Source organism: Rutilus rutilus (assembly GCF_951802725.1).
Source record: "Rutilus rutilus genome assembly, chromosome: 19".
Classification (NCBI taxonomy): Eukaryota; Metazoa; Chordata; class Actinopteri; order Cypriniformes; family Leuciscidae; genus Rutilus; species Rutilus rutilus.
In genome coordinates, this window is record NC_140232.1 from 29,862,885 (window position 1) to 29,879,508 (window position 16,624).

Consider the following 16,624-nt stretch of genomic DNA (forward strand, 5'->3'; position numbering starts at 1 on the left):
TTTTTGTTTTGCAATAAAAGATTGTATAGTAAACTTTTTACGTGCTATACATCATCACTTTTATCAGATTGAATAGATTTATGTTGTCATAAACAGTGGTGGACAGTAACAAAGTATTTTTACATTGTTACTTACTTAAGTGCATATTTCAAGTAGGCTATATGTATATTTTGGGAAACGTTTACTTTTTCTTCTCTACATTCTTAAAGCGTAACAGGCCTATCATACTTTTTACTCCTCATAAAAACATGTCGTTCCTCGTGAAGAAATCGTCCCCCCGCTTCAAGCCGCCGCAACCCATTCGTAAACAAGCTGAATATGTTATTGGCTAGTTAACCTGTTATAACGATTCATTCGTGAATTGGACCGATCTGCTTTTTGAGTCAGCGACTCACTGATTCAAATGATCCGGTGAGAACGGGTCTCCAGTTAACAATTCACTAAATTCACAAGTCTGACTTAAAATGAGCCAAGAACAGCAGATCCTCGGTCCCGGCTGTCAGTTGTTTGTAAACTAGTCCTGCTGGCAACTTGACAATTCATAATTATTCACAATAATAATAATAATAAACATTCAACCATCAGTACTTTCCACTTTTGATTCTAAAGTACATTAAAAAGTACTTTTGTACTTTTACTCAATTGAAAATGAGTACTTGATACTTTTACTGGAGTAATATTTCCACTGTAAAAAAGTATATGACTTATGTCAACATATATTTTTATATTGCTTTAACACGTCAAAATAAGTTACGCAATTTGCAACTTTTTTTTATACGTTATACAAGATTCAACACATTTTTAAGTCTGTTTAATGTCATTTAAGTTTAAATGACTTCCAAGTTGATTAAAAAATACAGTTTTTACAGTGTTGTACTTTTACTTAAGCATGCTATACTTGATTTGTGTACTTCGTCCACCACAAAACACACAAAATAAAGGGAACAGAAAGATAATTTGGTAACACTTTACCAGAAGGTCTCATTTGGTAACATTAATTAATGTATTAATAACATGAACTACATTTGTTACAGTAGGCCTATTTATTAATCTTTGTTAATGTTAGTTAATAAAAATCCAGCTGTTCATTGTTTGTTCGTGTTAGTTCACAGTGCGTTACAAATATAAAAAAAAAAAACTTACGATTTTAATAATGTATTAGTAAATGTTCAAATTTACATTAAGATTATTAAATGCTGTCGCAGGATTGCTAATTCCTAGTTCATGTTAACTCACAAAGTTAAATGATATAATATCATCATGGTCAAGGTGTCGTTTTTAACCTTATATGGTCGCTGGAAAATGTGGTTGTGAATTCTCAGAGCAGATGAACCACATGTTCTGCAGAAACTGCTGCGGTCTCTTATCTGCCTGTGGCTTTCAGCTCTGAAATTCTGGCAAGTTGCATGTTTATGCAGATTCTGAGATAAACCCGCTCCACATAAGCATGAGTAACTTAACCACGGGTATAACCGTGTCTTTCCACAGGGTTATGAAGAACATACAAACCACTGGTTTGTATCTTGGTTTCGGAATCATCAGGTCTATAGCTTTGAAATGTATTGCAACAATCATGAACATTGGGGAAACTCATGTAACATGTTTTAATGTGCATAAATATTCATGTATTCCATAAGTTCTCATTTGTTAACATTAGTTAATGTATTAACTAACATGAACTAACAATGAGCTATGCATTTGTTACAATATTTATTCATCTTTGTTAAAAAAAAATACAGTCATTAATTGATTGTTCATGTTAGTTCACAGTGCATTAACTAATGTTAACATAACTTTTGATTTTAATAATGTATTAGTAAACATTGAAATTAAGATTAATAAATGCTGCCAAAATATTTTCATTCTTAGTTCGTGTTAACTAAAGTAGTTAACTAATTTTAACTAAGGAACCTTATTTGTAAAGCGTTAGCAAAATAATAATAATACATTTATCACAAAGATGCATTATCATATTCTTCTATATATTAATCATTGTAGCTGTTTTAATTTAGAATGAATGCTATAGTGATTTTGATTGTTAAATTAATTTGTTAACTTATACTGAGAGCAGATAAATAAAAGACCGGCTGAAATATGCAATTATATGCTATATGTGAATATATAACCTTTTTTTTTTTTTTTACTTAATTTTAATTAATTAATGTATTTATTTATCCATTAATTAAATAATTATTTTCAAATTTAACTAATAAAAAAATTTCTCAGGAACTTGATATAAAAATACATATAAATGTATGTTCAGTGCTCTAGTTAGGTAGTAATCAAGTAGCTAAATAAAAAGCTTATATATATATATATATATATATGTATGTATGTATGTGTATATATTTATTTTTTTAACAATAATAATTATTTTAATGCATTTCAATAATCTTTGTTTCGGACATGATCCTGCATAATGCAGACATAGAAATTAAACTAATTAGCCATTAGTTTTAAAACTGCAATTGCATTTATATATAATGTGTGCATTATTTACATTATAAGAGCTTGTTAATGCATGCATTTCTATACAGGCTTATCACATATATTATTTTATTATATTATGAAGATGAAGCTACGGAAATGTCATTGAAATTAATAACAAACAAATAAAATAAACAAACATATAAACCAATAATTTAGCAGACTGCAGATTGCTAAAATTTACTTTTTTTTTTTTGTTAATTTCTCTGTCTGCATTATGCCGCATCATATCCAAAACAAAGTGTATTGAAATAATCAAATCTGCAGATTTTTTTTTTTTTTTTCAAGTAGTATAGTAAAACATAGTGATTATAGCTTCATTTTCATGTCAATGAAGAGTTTTTTTTTTTTTTTTTAAATGTTCAAAACAAAAAAAGTTATACTGTTTCTAGGTAACTCATTAGCCATTTTATCAGATTTATCAGTTAGATTTTCTTGCTTCCACTAAAGCAGATGCTCTTTGGAGAACATGACCATCAGGTGATACTGCCATTAAAGCAAACAAATTTTTTTTAATTTTTTTTATTGTTATCTTGATACTATAAATTGATAAATGATACGTAGCCTAATAAAAAGTGTTGCAATTAATTACAAAATAAATTTGCATGTTATTTCAATAGCCTGTTTGTTTAGCCTACATCCATTACATGCCCCATTAACAGCAGCATAGAACACAATGGATGTAAACACGGCCAGAATATGGAATTTGTTTTAATTAGGAAATACAAATTCACTTGCCTTGAATAGCTGATATTTGCAAATACAGGAGCAGGAACCACATGATTGCAGAAAGGAGGTCGGGGGAGAGGGACAGGCCCAGTGCTGTATCTGCTTTTAAGGGCTCTGTGATGTCACTTCATTTTTATTAGCATCCTGTTCATTTCCTTCATCTGAGACCATTCAACTGCATTTCAGTTGATAAAATGAGCCTTGTATATAATTTAAGCAGTTATTCGCTGATAATCCTCTCAAACAAACTCTGTAATCCATTGAAGCTCGTTTCTGCCCCGGAGTAAAAAAAATTAAAAAAAAATTCACAATTCGGAATTCTCACTGTTCTTTTTCACAGAATTGTGAGTTTATATTATAGGCCTATCTCACAATTCAGAGGTAAAAAGGTCAGAACTCACAATTGTAACATTTTTCCTCAGAATTTTTAGATATAAACTAGCAATTAAAATATATAGGCTAACGATAAACTTGCAATTGCGATAATTTTTTTTTAAAAAAGGTCAGAATTGTGACTTTTTAATTCAGTGGCGCAAACAATTCCATAATCTCATTCGTGGTTTATGACAAATTGTAACTTTTGTGTGAACTTTTCCTTCAACAAATAGACCTTATTCAGAGCAGCGCCATGACAGTATTAAAGTGAGGCTGTGAGTTTTTTGTCAACTGAAATTTCTTGGAAAGATATTTTTCCAGTGTTTCATGAGCAGAACAATCCAAAAACACTTTAAATAACAGTACAGCCCATTGAAGAGATGCATGTCTGTCCCTCGAAGCCTCACTTTCATTCCCATTAAAAATCAAAGATGGCGCTGCTGTGATTAAGGTCTATTGACACAGCCTGTCCTCTTGAGCTCGCGCTGCTGTTACTCTAACACTAGAGGTCAGTGTTGCGTAATCATTTTCCCGCCTTTCACATGTCATAGGCTACTCATTAGTAACGTATGAAAGCTGCAGTAAAAGATTAATTATTCCTATTTTATCGTTTCTGTTCTTGCTAGTTGCCTTGAGAGGAAAGGAGAATCAAGAAGATTAGAGAGGAAAGATGGACAGAGAGACCAGGATTAAAATGGATTTAAGAGAATAAAGAAAATTAAATAAAAATGGTTCTAAAAAAAAGTTCTAGGTCTAATTGTAGTAATGAAGTAGCTAATCAATTTAAACCATTTGCAAATAATGTTTTATTTTAAAATATGTCCACATTCATTCTTATTCGTATGTCTCGAAATGGTAAACGTCCCATTCAGTTATGAATTAGGCCTACGAATCGTGTAGGCCTAAACTGATAGTATATTACAATTCAAAATTTGATAAAACATTTTAACATTTATCGTAAAACAGTTGTCAAATATTGAATGTTTTGCTAATTGCATCTCACCCTAGACTGGATCTCAGCATGAACTCTAGACTGCCATTGAAACGAAAGCCAAGCGTGAAGCGTCGCGTTGGAATTCGAGTCTTCTGTGAACAGTAAGGCCCGCCTTCTTCGATTTGATTGGCCATCTCAATCATTTTGACATTGATGACCTCTGATACTGTCATCCTAACTAGAGAGTAGTGCGTAATGGAGCGCAGCAGAGCAGGGTCAAGAAAAGAGAAAATTCAGGGGGACAATTTGCCCATTTCTAATGATTGGGGAGGACTTGTACCCCTGATGGTTACGGCCCTGCCTCAAACATTCTGTCATTACTTATTCACCCTCATAACATTCCAAACCTGTATGACTTTCATATGCAAACGTTTAAATGCCAAAGTTTATGGTTGTTTCTCTATACCTAATAATCAGCTTATGTTGTGTTTTGGATGTCTGCAGTATACCCGGAGAAAGGTATCCATCTGCATTCCCACTGAAATATAAATTCCAGACATGCAAAACCTGGCCAGCTTTATCCATGGTTGCAGGGAATGATGGTGGAGTGGAGCTTGATATTGAATCACATTCCTGGACTGGATGTAACAGCTTTGATTACATAAAACAACCCTATAATAAAATAAAATATACAGAAAAAAAAAAAAAAACTGATCATCATATCAAAGTTATACCATAGTAGGATAGGCCTATATGGGCTTGGAGTTCAGCAAATTGAAAATTCACCCGATATATTTTCTAAATGCATTAAAAACGTGTTGTAAACAATTGTTCCCTCTGCTGACCAGTTTTGCCAACTATTTTCAGTGGAAAGTTGGTAAAGCCTGCGCAAAAAGACGTTAAATATCACCAGATGACGTAATGCGTCAACTGTCTGCACTGTATTTTAATATAATATATAGCTAAATGTCCAATAAAGCTCTTCTAATTTAAATATTTTCTGTCAGACAACAGAACGAGTATGATGTAGTGACTGACTTAATGTCAACCAGCAGTCCAAAAAGTCGCAGCTTTAAAGTCAACATAAAAACCACATTTCATCTTCTCATCCAATTAATTCCCGGAAGTTAAAATCAAGCCCCGCCCTACATATTTCCAGCTTTAAATATCCTGTTCCTCTCAGAAATGTCACATTAGAGAGATGTAAAATGGATTTCGAATGCATTTCATTTTGACTCAACACTAAAAGATTGGCTGTGGTGCGAGTAATTACGCTCAGCTAAATTATTTTGATTTAATGGCAAATTATCACATTATGCAAATTGATAGCCAATTACACAGTGTTCCCTCAGGAGAAAACCAGAAAACAATTAGCCATGAGACTTTCAGTGAACATCTTAACCATCCCGTTCAAGATTAGCACTATAAAATATCAGATGGTGTCAGCGTATCTGAAGAAAAGAACATAGCCTACTTTACATTTCTGATGCCATGCACTGTTGATTTGTAATACAAGATTTCAAACAAAATAATCGATGCAGATGTTTAGATGTGATTGAGAGCCAACAGACATTGTGTTTTCTGAGTTCTGTTCACTTTATTTGTGGAATAGACTTTACACCTCTGTGCTTTTGATATCTAACTCTTTAATCTTCTACCAGGAGCCGTTTCATCCAAAACCCCTGCCGAAAATGAGCAAGTGCCTGACCAATTACTAAATTTACCACTTCACACCGTTTTATGAAGCTGGAGAGGGGGGAGGGGTAGAGAGAGAGACAGAACCAAAACAAACGTAAAAATAAAAAGGCTTGTAAACAGAGTAACAAATATAGTTTTCATCACAGTCAAGTGCAAATTTGCATTCCACCTGTTTTGTACTCATTTCCATTTAGAATTGTATCCTCCTTTTCAGTTGTAGTAAAAAATAATTACACTATTATTGCCTGTCTCATTGCTGCTTATGAATTTTAAATAAACATTAACAGAGAGCATCAAAACAAATTAGAGAAATGGCTCACTGGACATAGCCGTGTTCGATGCGTGAACTACTGTATAAAAATAGCCAACTAGGGTTTAAAGGTTACACTTTATTACCAAGCCAAATGAAAAAAATAAGTTGAAGTGACTAATTACTGCTGTAAAACTCAATGACAGTGGTAAACGCCCTCGATTCGCTTTAAAATGCTATAGAAACGCTTCATTTTCCCATGGGAGAAAACATAAAAATACCTATAACGGTATCCATGCATATCTGTGATTCCGAGTCGGCCCTCTCACACACACACACACACACACACACACACACACACGCATTCACTCACTCACTACCGCACTAGTCCAGCCTTAGATTTTTGCAAAGAACATGCCTGAATGTTTTTTTTTTTTTTTTTTTTTATCATTCTTTTTCTAATGTGCACATCTGGTGCAGCACATTTGATCATTAATACTCTGTAAATATCATCTTTTTTTCATCAATGTCAAGAATGAAAACAGGACAAACTAAACAGAGGAAAATTAAGTTTCATGCAAAAGTATGTGAGAGTAGCATGTTGGCGGCTCCATTCTCTGCCATGGTATCTACTATACAACAACATGCATGTTTGGGTAGGATTGCTCAGAAATCTCTCTTTTTTTTTCTTTTCTTTTTTTGTGGGGTTTTGAAGATGCATGTGATCTAAAGAGGTATGATACAAATATTGATACATATACACCACCTCCTCTATATCGGCCATAACTTTTTGTAATAGCATTTTTCCCTGCAAAGATCATTCCCACCTTTTGTAATCTCTCCTGCAACTGTATTACGCAGTGGATGTATATAGGCATAATTCCTGCTTGTTGAAACATTGCATATCTTTAAAAGTAAAAGGCATTCTGTGCCACTATGACTGCTGATTTATCATTGTAAAATGCGTCGGATTGAGTTTGTCCTTTCAATCTCCCCCAGACAAGCGCGTACGATCAGTCTGCGTGAATAGTCCGGGGTCCTCCGATGTACAACAGGGTCACAAAAAAGCACGTCAGCTCATGCGAGTCTGCGTCGAACTGTCGATTTGGAATGAAGCAGATATGTTACGAGATGTGTCTTTTCTGTGGCGTTGCGCGTTTCCTAGGAGAAGAGCTCTTTCCCCCTTCGCTTGCGTTCTGTTGTGCAGTAGGGGATGCTTGTGTGCTTGTGGCGGTTATAAGGAGGAGATCTTCACTGTCTCGTGGGTGAAGGAACAGCGAGAGTTGCGCAAGATTCCGGGAATGGCAGGAGAGGGCGGCAGACTCTCGTCGGGGGTGTTGGCAGGAGGGGTGGGGATACTGATGATGGCCGCTGTGAAATCCCTGTCGTCACAGTTGAGCTTCAGGTCTTCTGTCCGGGCGTTCAGACTGGAGCGGCTGTTCGGACACATACGTTCACAAACGCATGGACGGAAAAAAAGTTATAGGTTAGATGGGATATCACTGGAATTGTTACAGAAGTTATTGTTTTTGTCATACGGTCTACATAAATGATACATAGATGTATTTATCAGTGTGTAAAATATATATATTTTTTAGAATTGATTATTTATTTTGAATATTGCCATCTTCATTATTAGGCTATATAAATTATCTATCATGACACTTAACATTTATGAGAGTAAAAATTTAGAATCGTAAGACAATGTCAAGAAATATTCAAAAATTAATGAACAAATATAAAATAAAATAATTATTTATAGTTATTAACACATTTTTATGGATTATAGTGTATACTAACAATTATTTATAATTATTATAAATACACTTACGAAGTAAATATATAATTGTTGATACAAATAATTAAAATCATAATAATTATAAAACAACATTACATATACAGTGGGTACGGAAAGTATTCAGACCCCCTTACATTTTTCACTCTTTGTTTTATTGCAGCCATTTGCTAAAATCATTTAAGGTCTTTTTTTTTCCTCATTATTGTACACACAGCACCCCATATTGACAGAAAAACACAGAATTGTTGACATTTTTGCACATTTATTAAAAAAGAAAAACTGAAATATCACATGTTCCTAAGTATTCAGACCCTTTGCTGTGACACTCATATATTTAACTCAGGTGCTGTCCATTTCTTCTGATCATCCTTGAGATGGTTCTACACCTTCATTTGAGTCCAGCTGTGTTTGATTATACTGATTGGACTTGATTAGGAAAGCCACACACCTGTCTATATAAGACCTTACAGCTCACAGTGCATGTCAGAGCAAATGAGAATCATGAGGTCAAAGGAACTGCCTGAAGAGCTCAGAGACAGAATTGTGGCAAGGCACAGATCTGGCCAAGGTTACAAAAAAATGTCTGCTGCACTTAAGGTTCCTAAGAGCACAGTGTCCTTAAACGGAAGACGTTTGGGACGACCAGAACCCTTCCTAGAGCTGGCCGTCCGGCCAAACTGAGCTATCAGGGGAGAAGAGCCTTGGTGAGAGAGGTAAAGAAGAACCCAAAGATCACTGTAGCTGAGCTCCAGAGATGCAGTCGGGAGATGGGAGAAAGTTGTAGTAAGTCAACCATCACTGCAGCCATCCACCAGTCGGGGCTTTATGGCAGAGTGGCCCGACGGAAGCCTCTCCTCAGTGCAAGACACATGAAAGCACACCTGAAGGACTCCAAGATGGTGATAAATAAGATTCTCTGGTCTGATGAGACCAAGATAGAACTTTTTGGCCTTAATTCTAAGCGGTATGTGTGGAGAAAACCAGGCACTGCTCATCACCTGTCCAATACAGTCTCAACAGTGAAGCATGGTGGTGGCAGCATCATGCTGTGGGGGTGTTTTTCAGCTGCAGGGACAGATGAATGCGGCCAAGTACAGGGATATCCTGGACGAAAACCTTCTCCAGAGTGTTCTGGACCGAAGGTTCACCTTCCAACAAGACAATGACCCTAAGCACACAGCTAAAATAACGAAGGAGTGGCTTCACAACAACTCCGTGACTGTTCTTGAATGGGCCAGCCAGAGCCCTGACTTAAACCCAATTGAGCATCTCTGGAGAGACCTGAAAATGGCCGTCCACCAACGTTTACCATCCAACCTGACAGAACTGGAGAGGATCTGCAAGGAGGAATGGCAGAGGATACCCAAATCCAGGTGTGAAAAACTTGTTGCATCTTTCCCAAAAAGACTCATGGCTGTATTAGATCAAAAGGGTGCTTCTACTAAATACTGAGCAAAGGGTCTGAATACTTAGGACCATGTGATATTTCAGTTTTTCTTTTTTAATAAATGTGCAAAAATGTCAACAATTCTGTGTTTTTCTGTCAATACGGGGTGCTGTGTGTACAATGAGGAAAAAAATGAACTTAAATGATTTTAGCAAATGGCTGCAATATAACAAAGAGTGAAAAATGTAAGGGGGTCTGAATACTTTCCGTACCCACTGTAAATCATTATTTTACATATTTCAGTTTAGGTTATGTTGTTTTATAATTATTATGATTTTAATTATTTGTAATTATTAATAATTATACTGTATTTTACGTTACATATAAATACTATATCATTATTTTACATATTTCAGTTTAGATTAAGTAATATACAGTATAATTATAAATAATTACAAATAATTAAAATCATAATAATTTAAATAAAACAACATAACCTAAACTGAAATAAGTAATACTAAGTAATACTAAATAATGATATAGTATTTATATTTATAAAGTATTCATTATAGTTGATTATTTACTGTTTTTGGAAGAAGTCTCTTATGACCACTGTCAGGATTTGGTTGTTTCATGTTCCTGTTTCATGTCTGTCATGTGATGCCCTGTTCAAGTCATGTGATCCTGCCACTTGTTCCCTTGTCTCATGTGTCATGTTGTCATTGGTTCATTGTTTCATTGTTCACAGATGTCCCTTGTCTTGTCATTAGTCTTGTGTGTATTTAAGCCCTCATGTGTCTTTGTCAAGTTTTATTTGTGTAACCACTGTCTGGTAAGCTCCATGTTCATGTTCATGTTCATGTTCTAAGTTCATGCCATGCAATACTTTTGTTTTATGTTTGTTCACGTTATCCTAAATAAACTACACTCTGCAACTTGCCTCCAGTGGACTTTACTACAACCACAAAGGCTGCATTTATATACAATACAATAAAAACAGTAATATTGTGAAATATTATTACAATTTAAAATAATTAATTTTAATATACATTTATAAATGTAAGTATTTTGTAACATTACAAATGTATTTACTGTATTTTTTGTCTCAATTTAAAGCATCCTTGCTGGATAAAAGTAATTAAAAAAAAAAAAAAATTGTATAGCCTTTTTTAAATAATAAATATCATTTAAAAGCAGTTTTACAGAAAAGGCATGCGTCAACCTTTTAAATTAAAACATACATTTGTGTATGTATGTCTGTATACACACATATATATATATACATATATATATATACACATATATATATATATATATATACATACATACAGTATACATATATATATACACATATACATATATACACATATACATACATATATATATATATATATATATATATATATATATACACACATATATATATATATATATATATATATATATATATATAGTATACATGCTATATATATATTAAAAAAATAATGATAAACTACTGATACAATAATAATGATATATTTGTAATGATCCTAAAAATAGTCAAAATTTTCTTTATGCTAAATAAAGTAGATCTAAGTTTATTTGAGTCCTTTTCACAATACATATTTCATGATATTTTTTCCATTAGATTTTAGAGTGAAAATGACATCATCATATCTGTCTGATGTCATACCTTTGGGGTCCAATAGAGGTTTTGTGCACTTGCAGAGTGTCCAGCTCCTGCACGCTGCCCCGGCTGACGGACACGGTGGAGTTGGCGAGGCGGATGGCTCTTCTCTTAGATCTGCGGGGGCAGCAGGACGTCGACAACCCCTGCTGGCTGGAGATGGAGGTGCTGCGGCTCGTACGGTAACCCACGGACTCAGTCATACACATCTCACTGAACGTCAGCTCGTCTGTGAACTCATGGTTCTGTTGGAAAACAGGGGGAAATGCTTAATGAAACCTTCTGGATTATGCACTTTGATCGAGAAATGTATGATCATTTGTGTCCAGTAACAGGCTGAACGGAGGAGCTGTACTCACGGTTGTCTTTTCCAGACAATGTAGCAGGTGATGATGTTGGTGCTCAAAGGAGGATCTGTTCTTCAGGCACAGAGCGCTGTCATTGTCTCGAAACTGAGAGATAAAAACACCACAAAAGTTTATTTAGGGCGATCCATAAAAACCATGTCTTTAGATACAAGCTACTCACCTTAAAACATCTATCTTAAGTGGACACAGATCTATTTAAAGAGACCATGACTATTTACAGCCTTCAGAGGTTGATAGCATCATCAAGACTTCAGGTTTATTTTTGTTAAAGAACAAAAACATTTTGTTCACTGTCATCTCCAATGTACTATGGCTGGATAAGTTTTATAAAAAGATATGTTTTTACCCTTTTTTTTGTGCAAAAAAAAAAAAAAAAACCAGTTCAACTTCATTATAGTTGATTCTTACTGATTTGGGAAGAAGTCTCTCATGCAAAATACAATAAAACCAGTAACATTGTGAAATATTATTACAATTTTAAATAACTGTTTTCGGTTTTAATATATTTCACAATGTCATTAATTAATAATAGAAAGATAAACCAATTTTTTTCCTGTTTTTATTGCTCTTAGGGCATGAAAAACAAGATTTTAAAAATAATTCAAAGACATTTTCAGATGTCCGCTTGAGTGTACAGTATGCGTTTTTGTTTTTAACTACAGAGATATTGTATTAAACATATAATAACACAGTAATACTTAAACCAATAAATGAAATTATATAAAATCATGTGAAAGCTATAAAATATCTACAAAAAAATATAATACAGCTTCAGTTATTGCAACTGAGTTTGTTCCCGTTCGACAGAGAAGATGGAGAAGAACTTATACATTTATGAGGATGTGATGATATGTAATCGGATTACTTTTTTGATGTAACGAGTAAATTAAGACATTGCAAGCAACGTACATTGCATAATCACATTACTTTTAGACGTAACGGCAAATTACATTCAATGACAAAAATGACGTTTTTCAAGAACAACAGTCAGATATATGAATTGTAGCTGAAATATAGCTAGTGATGCATGATGTCCAATTTAGTGGGCGGATGATTAATCAGAATTTCCTCCCAATCTAAAATCAATACTTGTTCTAAAATCTAATAGATGTTACAAAAATTTTTAGCCTGCAAGAGTCTCCTAGGAGAGAAGGATTGGATGGATATTCCGGACCAAACTGGGATTTCTGACTGGCCGTCGGCCATCTTGGTTTGGAGGAAATATAAATCCACATACAACAGCTTGCTGCATGGTGGCAGTGTAAAGGATGATGCACTATGTGCAACTATGCCCTTCAAACCCCATGCATAAGCAAGAAAATGGCCTTTTGAAAACGTTATAAATGATACATAAATTGTTTCCATTTTTCTATAATTATGGTTAAAAATATGAAGAATTAAGGAAAAGTTATATAGATAAAATATGTATATGGATGTTAGCTAAATATGATTCAAAACAGTCTGCAATATGCTGGGAGATTCCAATTTTCTTCCTGCCAAACTTGTTGCTATGACACAGAGCTGCTGTTTTTTGTTTTAATCCATAAAGGCTTTATCTAACTGCAATAAACATTACATTGTGGGTTAAAGCCTTCATTGCACTTATGTCACCTGTGATTTGACCTTACTTTACCACGCAACTACCTCCCGAGACAGACCGCTGTCCTTGATGCCATTCGCACGTATCCGGTAACCTCTATAACCTCTCGTTGTAAAACGATCACACGCAAGGATGTCTTGCCCTGAAGAACAAGTCTCTCAAGAAACATCGGTCGCAGCGTCCCCCTTTTATGCTTCCCTGATACCATCTGGCCCCCGAGTCAAGGTGGTTTATCGCCATCTAAAAGTAGCCCATCAGAAGGCTTTAAAAGCAGCCGATCTTATCGAGGAACGAGAGGACGGGCTGTTCAGAGAGGCTGTGACAGAGCAAGGACTGCCCCGTCAGCCGAAACCAAGGATGGCTGAAGGAATCGGGGCAGATAAGATCATCAATAATTGGACCTAAGCACAATTAGGTTTGTTTTTGCTGGACGAAAAGCCTTAAGTAAAATGAAATGACGCAGCTATACCGCCAAAAACGTCTGAGAAAGTTTGATCACGTAGGACGTGAGTGGGAGCAAAAAGCAATTCCACTTCTCAGATGGAAAAACCAAAACGTCTCAATCCTTTGTAGCCCTACAGAGCGGATCTGGAACGGAGACAACGGCCAACATAACACAAAGCATTTCACTCCCATACAATTCAACACAGGAACTACATTTAAAAATTCCCCAAAGCACAAGTGTGCGAGCAAACTAAATTCTACAGAGCGGTTTCAATAAAGGATCCACTACGTTATCTTGACACAACAGCAACAGAGCAAAAGCAGAATGTCATACATCCTTCAGAGCGACGCAAAATGAGAAAATGAAAGAATCTCAATTTATCTTAATGTATTTCCTGTTTGACCGGGGAAACAAAAAGTGAATTTCTCTACCAGCCAATCACAGATAGGCAAGCAATAAATCCCAAATAAATACATTTCAGTCAAATCCACGGGCTGCAACACTCTCTTTCCGAACACTCCATCAGGAAAGAGAGCAGAGGAACCTCAGAGGGTATTAAACCATCAATCACTGACAATTCCATTGTTAAAAAAGTGCTGATAGGGACGTCACATTAACAACACAATTTTCTCAGTGGAGACAAGAGATACAGCCGTTGGATGACTTAACTACCCATGATTAGCATCTACGCAGGCTGTACAAAAAAAAAAAAAAAAAAAAAAAGCCGGTTCTAAGAGCTCCAGGGATGGAAAGGATCAATAAATCTGTTGAATGCAGTTCTTTTAATGGTGAAGATGATGCTGGAGTGTTCAGGGTGATTGCTAGGCTGTCCACTCTCAGAATAAAAGCAGTCACTGGGGTGGTACCCTGTCAAAAGGTACAACTTTGTATATTATTTACCACCAAAGAGTGCATATTAGTACCTGAAAGGTACCCAAATAGTACATATTAGTACCTTTTGAAAGTGCACCGCCCCAGGGACAACTTTTGTCCCATTTTTTTCTGAGACTGATTATAAGTGGTTGCATGCTTACCAGTTCAAGTTAAATGTTGCAGGATGAGTTAATTACGCGATTAAGTTTAATACATGGTTAAAAATAAATTATTATTATTATTAAAAATATTGTTTTACATTTAGTGGTGCTTACTAATGCAAGTACAATTAAGATTAATAATAAATTATTATTATTAATATAGAAAATACAGTATCTTATTTAGTGCTGCTTACTAAGGCAATCATAATTAGGATTAATCATAATTATTATTATAAAAAAACAGATTAATTGGATTAATTAATAAGCACATCATGTAATTAGATTACAAAAGTTGAATCGCTTGACAGTCCTAAAAAAAAATATAGAAAAACACAATTAGTGGTGCTTACAAGGCAAGCAAAATTATGATTAACAATATCATAATAAACAATAATGTTTAATAAAATGTAATTATTATTACTATTATTAGTAAGCACCACTAAATACAGTACTACATTTTGTATACATTTTTGATTTTGTTTATTTAAAATAACAGGTAAATCATACATAAATCACAAAGTGGAGCACACGAACACTTCCTAATGACCTTTCGTCGAAGGTCAAAACTGAATAACAGTGTGCAGAGACAAAAGTAAGACCTAAGTGGAAATTCAAAGCCAGAATAGACTGAAGAGTTGAAAAAAAGCGTTTGTCAGGTTTATAAATAGCATTGCAGGCCTGTTAGTAATGGGTTTATAGATCCATGCTGAAAAAAATACCCCCTCACTCGGGGATTGTAAATATTGGATTATTGTGGGTTTCACAACCTGAGAAGATTCCGGAGAACTCTACCTGCCGCATTAGTAAAGACACGGATTGAATCTCTCTCTCTCTCTCTCTCTCTCTCTGAATACAGCTACTTGTCCTGCGTAGTGAAGATGGATTTCAGCAGTGGGAAAAGGTGTGTTTATGGAATAGAGCTTTGCTTTAATCCCTGCAGTTATGATCTGATAAACTTGACAGGACACGAGGCTGCGGCAGATACGATTTCAAGACCATCACACCACAAAGCACTTCAAAAAATCATGCAAGCTGTAAATCCTGAGTATACATAAAAGAAGTTATCTAGCTTGACTATCTGACAGCAGTGGTCAACATTCACTTTCATTTTATGGAAAGCATATGCTATAGACCCCCCCAAAAAAAACTGCCTGGCAAATGCCAAACAAAAATCCCATGGATTTCAATTAAATAACTTAGGACATGTAAGCAGACACAAGCACCACGCTTTCTTCAGAAAATGTAAACATCACGTTTGCTTCTATTATTTCTTAGTCTTTAAGCAACTTTGAACTTATGTAAAACAAATGGGAAAATCCATAAGCTGTTATTCAACACTGTACATCTTCATTTTCCGCCCTTAACCGTGAAGTAGACTCTATATTCAGAATGTATTACAAGAGCAACATGATCAACAACAAGCGCAGTGAACATATCCCGGGGCTAGAGGAACTGAAACGAGTGCAATAATTACATAAAACCACAGAGAGAATCCGATATTTAAGTAGGTTTGTTTTCCCTGGGATGGCAATTACCGCAGAATAATGATAACCAGGGCTTCCTCATAAAGGCAGTGATTGGGAAAGGGCAAGAGATTGTTTCTATTGGAATAAACACTGTACTTAATATTACTTAATGCTATTTGAGAATGTTAAACATACCCATACGCTGGAAGGTGAAAGAAAACCTGTTGAAATATTTTACAAATTGCTGAATCATACTGTGATAAATGACTTCATGGGGAACAGCGACCCAGGAAATATGCTTATTTGGTGCTCAATTATTAATAATGGTTCTTATTGTAATCAACATTTTTGTGGAAACTGGGAATTTCTTCAGGATTCTTCGCTGAA

At 34.8% G+C, this 16,624-nt stretch overlaps 1 protein-coding gene across 1 annotated transcript in view; it reads right to left on the reverse strand.

Annotated features, from left to right (window-relative positions):
* Positions 1-7,386: 7,386 nt before the first annotated feature.
* The window catches only part of kcnd1 (potassium voltage-gated channel, Shal-related subfamily, member 1), a 57,548-nt gene continuing 48,310 nt past the window's right edge, over positions 7,387-16,624 (reverse strand). The window contains exons 5-7 of the mRNA XM_084388860.1: positions 11,684-11,776; positions 11,331-11,569; positions 7,387-7,909 (exon numbers count right to left, since the gene is read on the reverse strand). Of these exons, the coding sequence (XP_084244986.1) occupies positions 7,708-7,909; positions 11,331-11,569; positions 11,684-11,776 (534 nt within the window). The 3' untranslated portion in view covers positions 7,387-7,707. The remainder of the gene's footprint in view (positions 7,910-11,330; positions 11,570-11,683; positions 11,777-16,624) is intronic.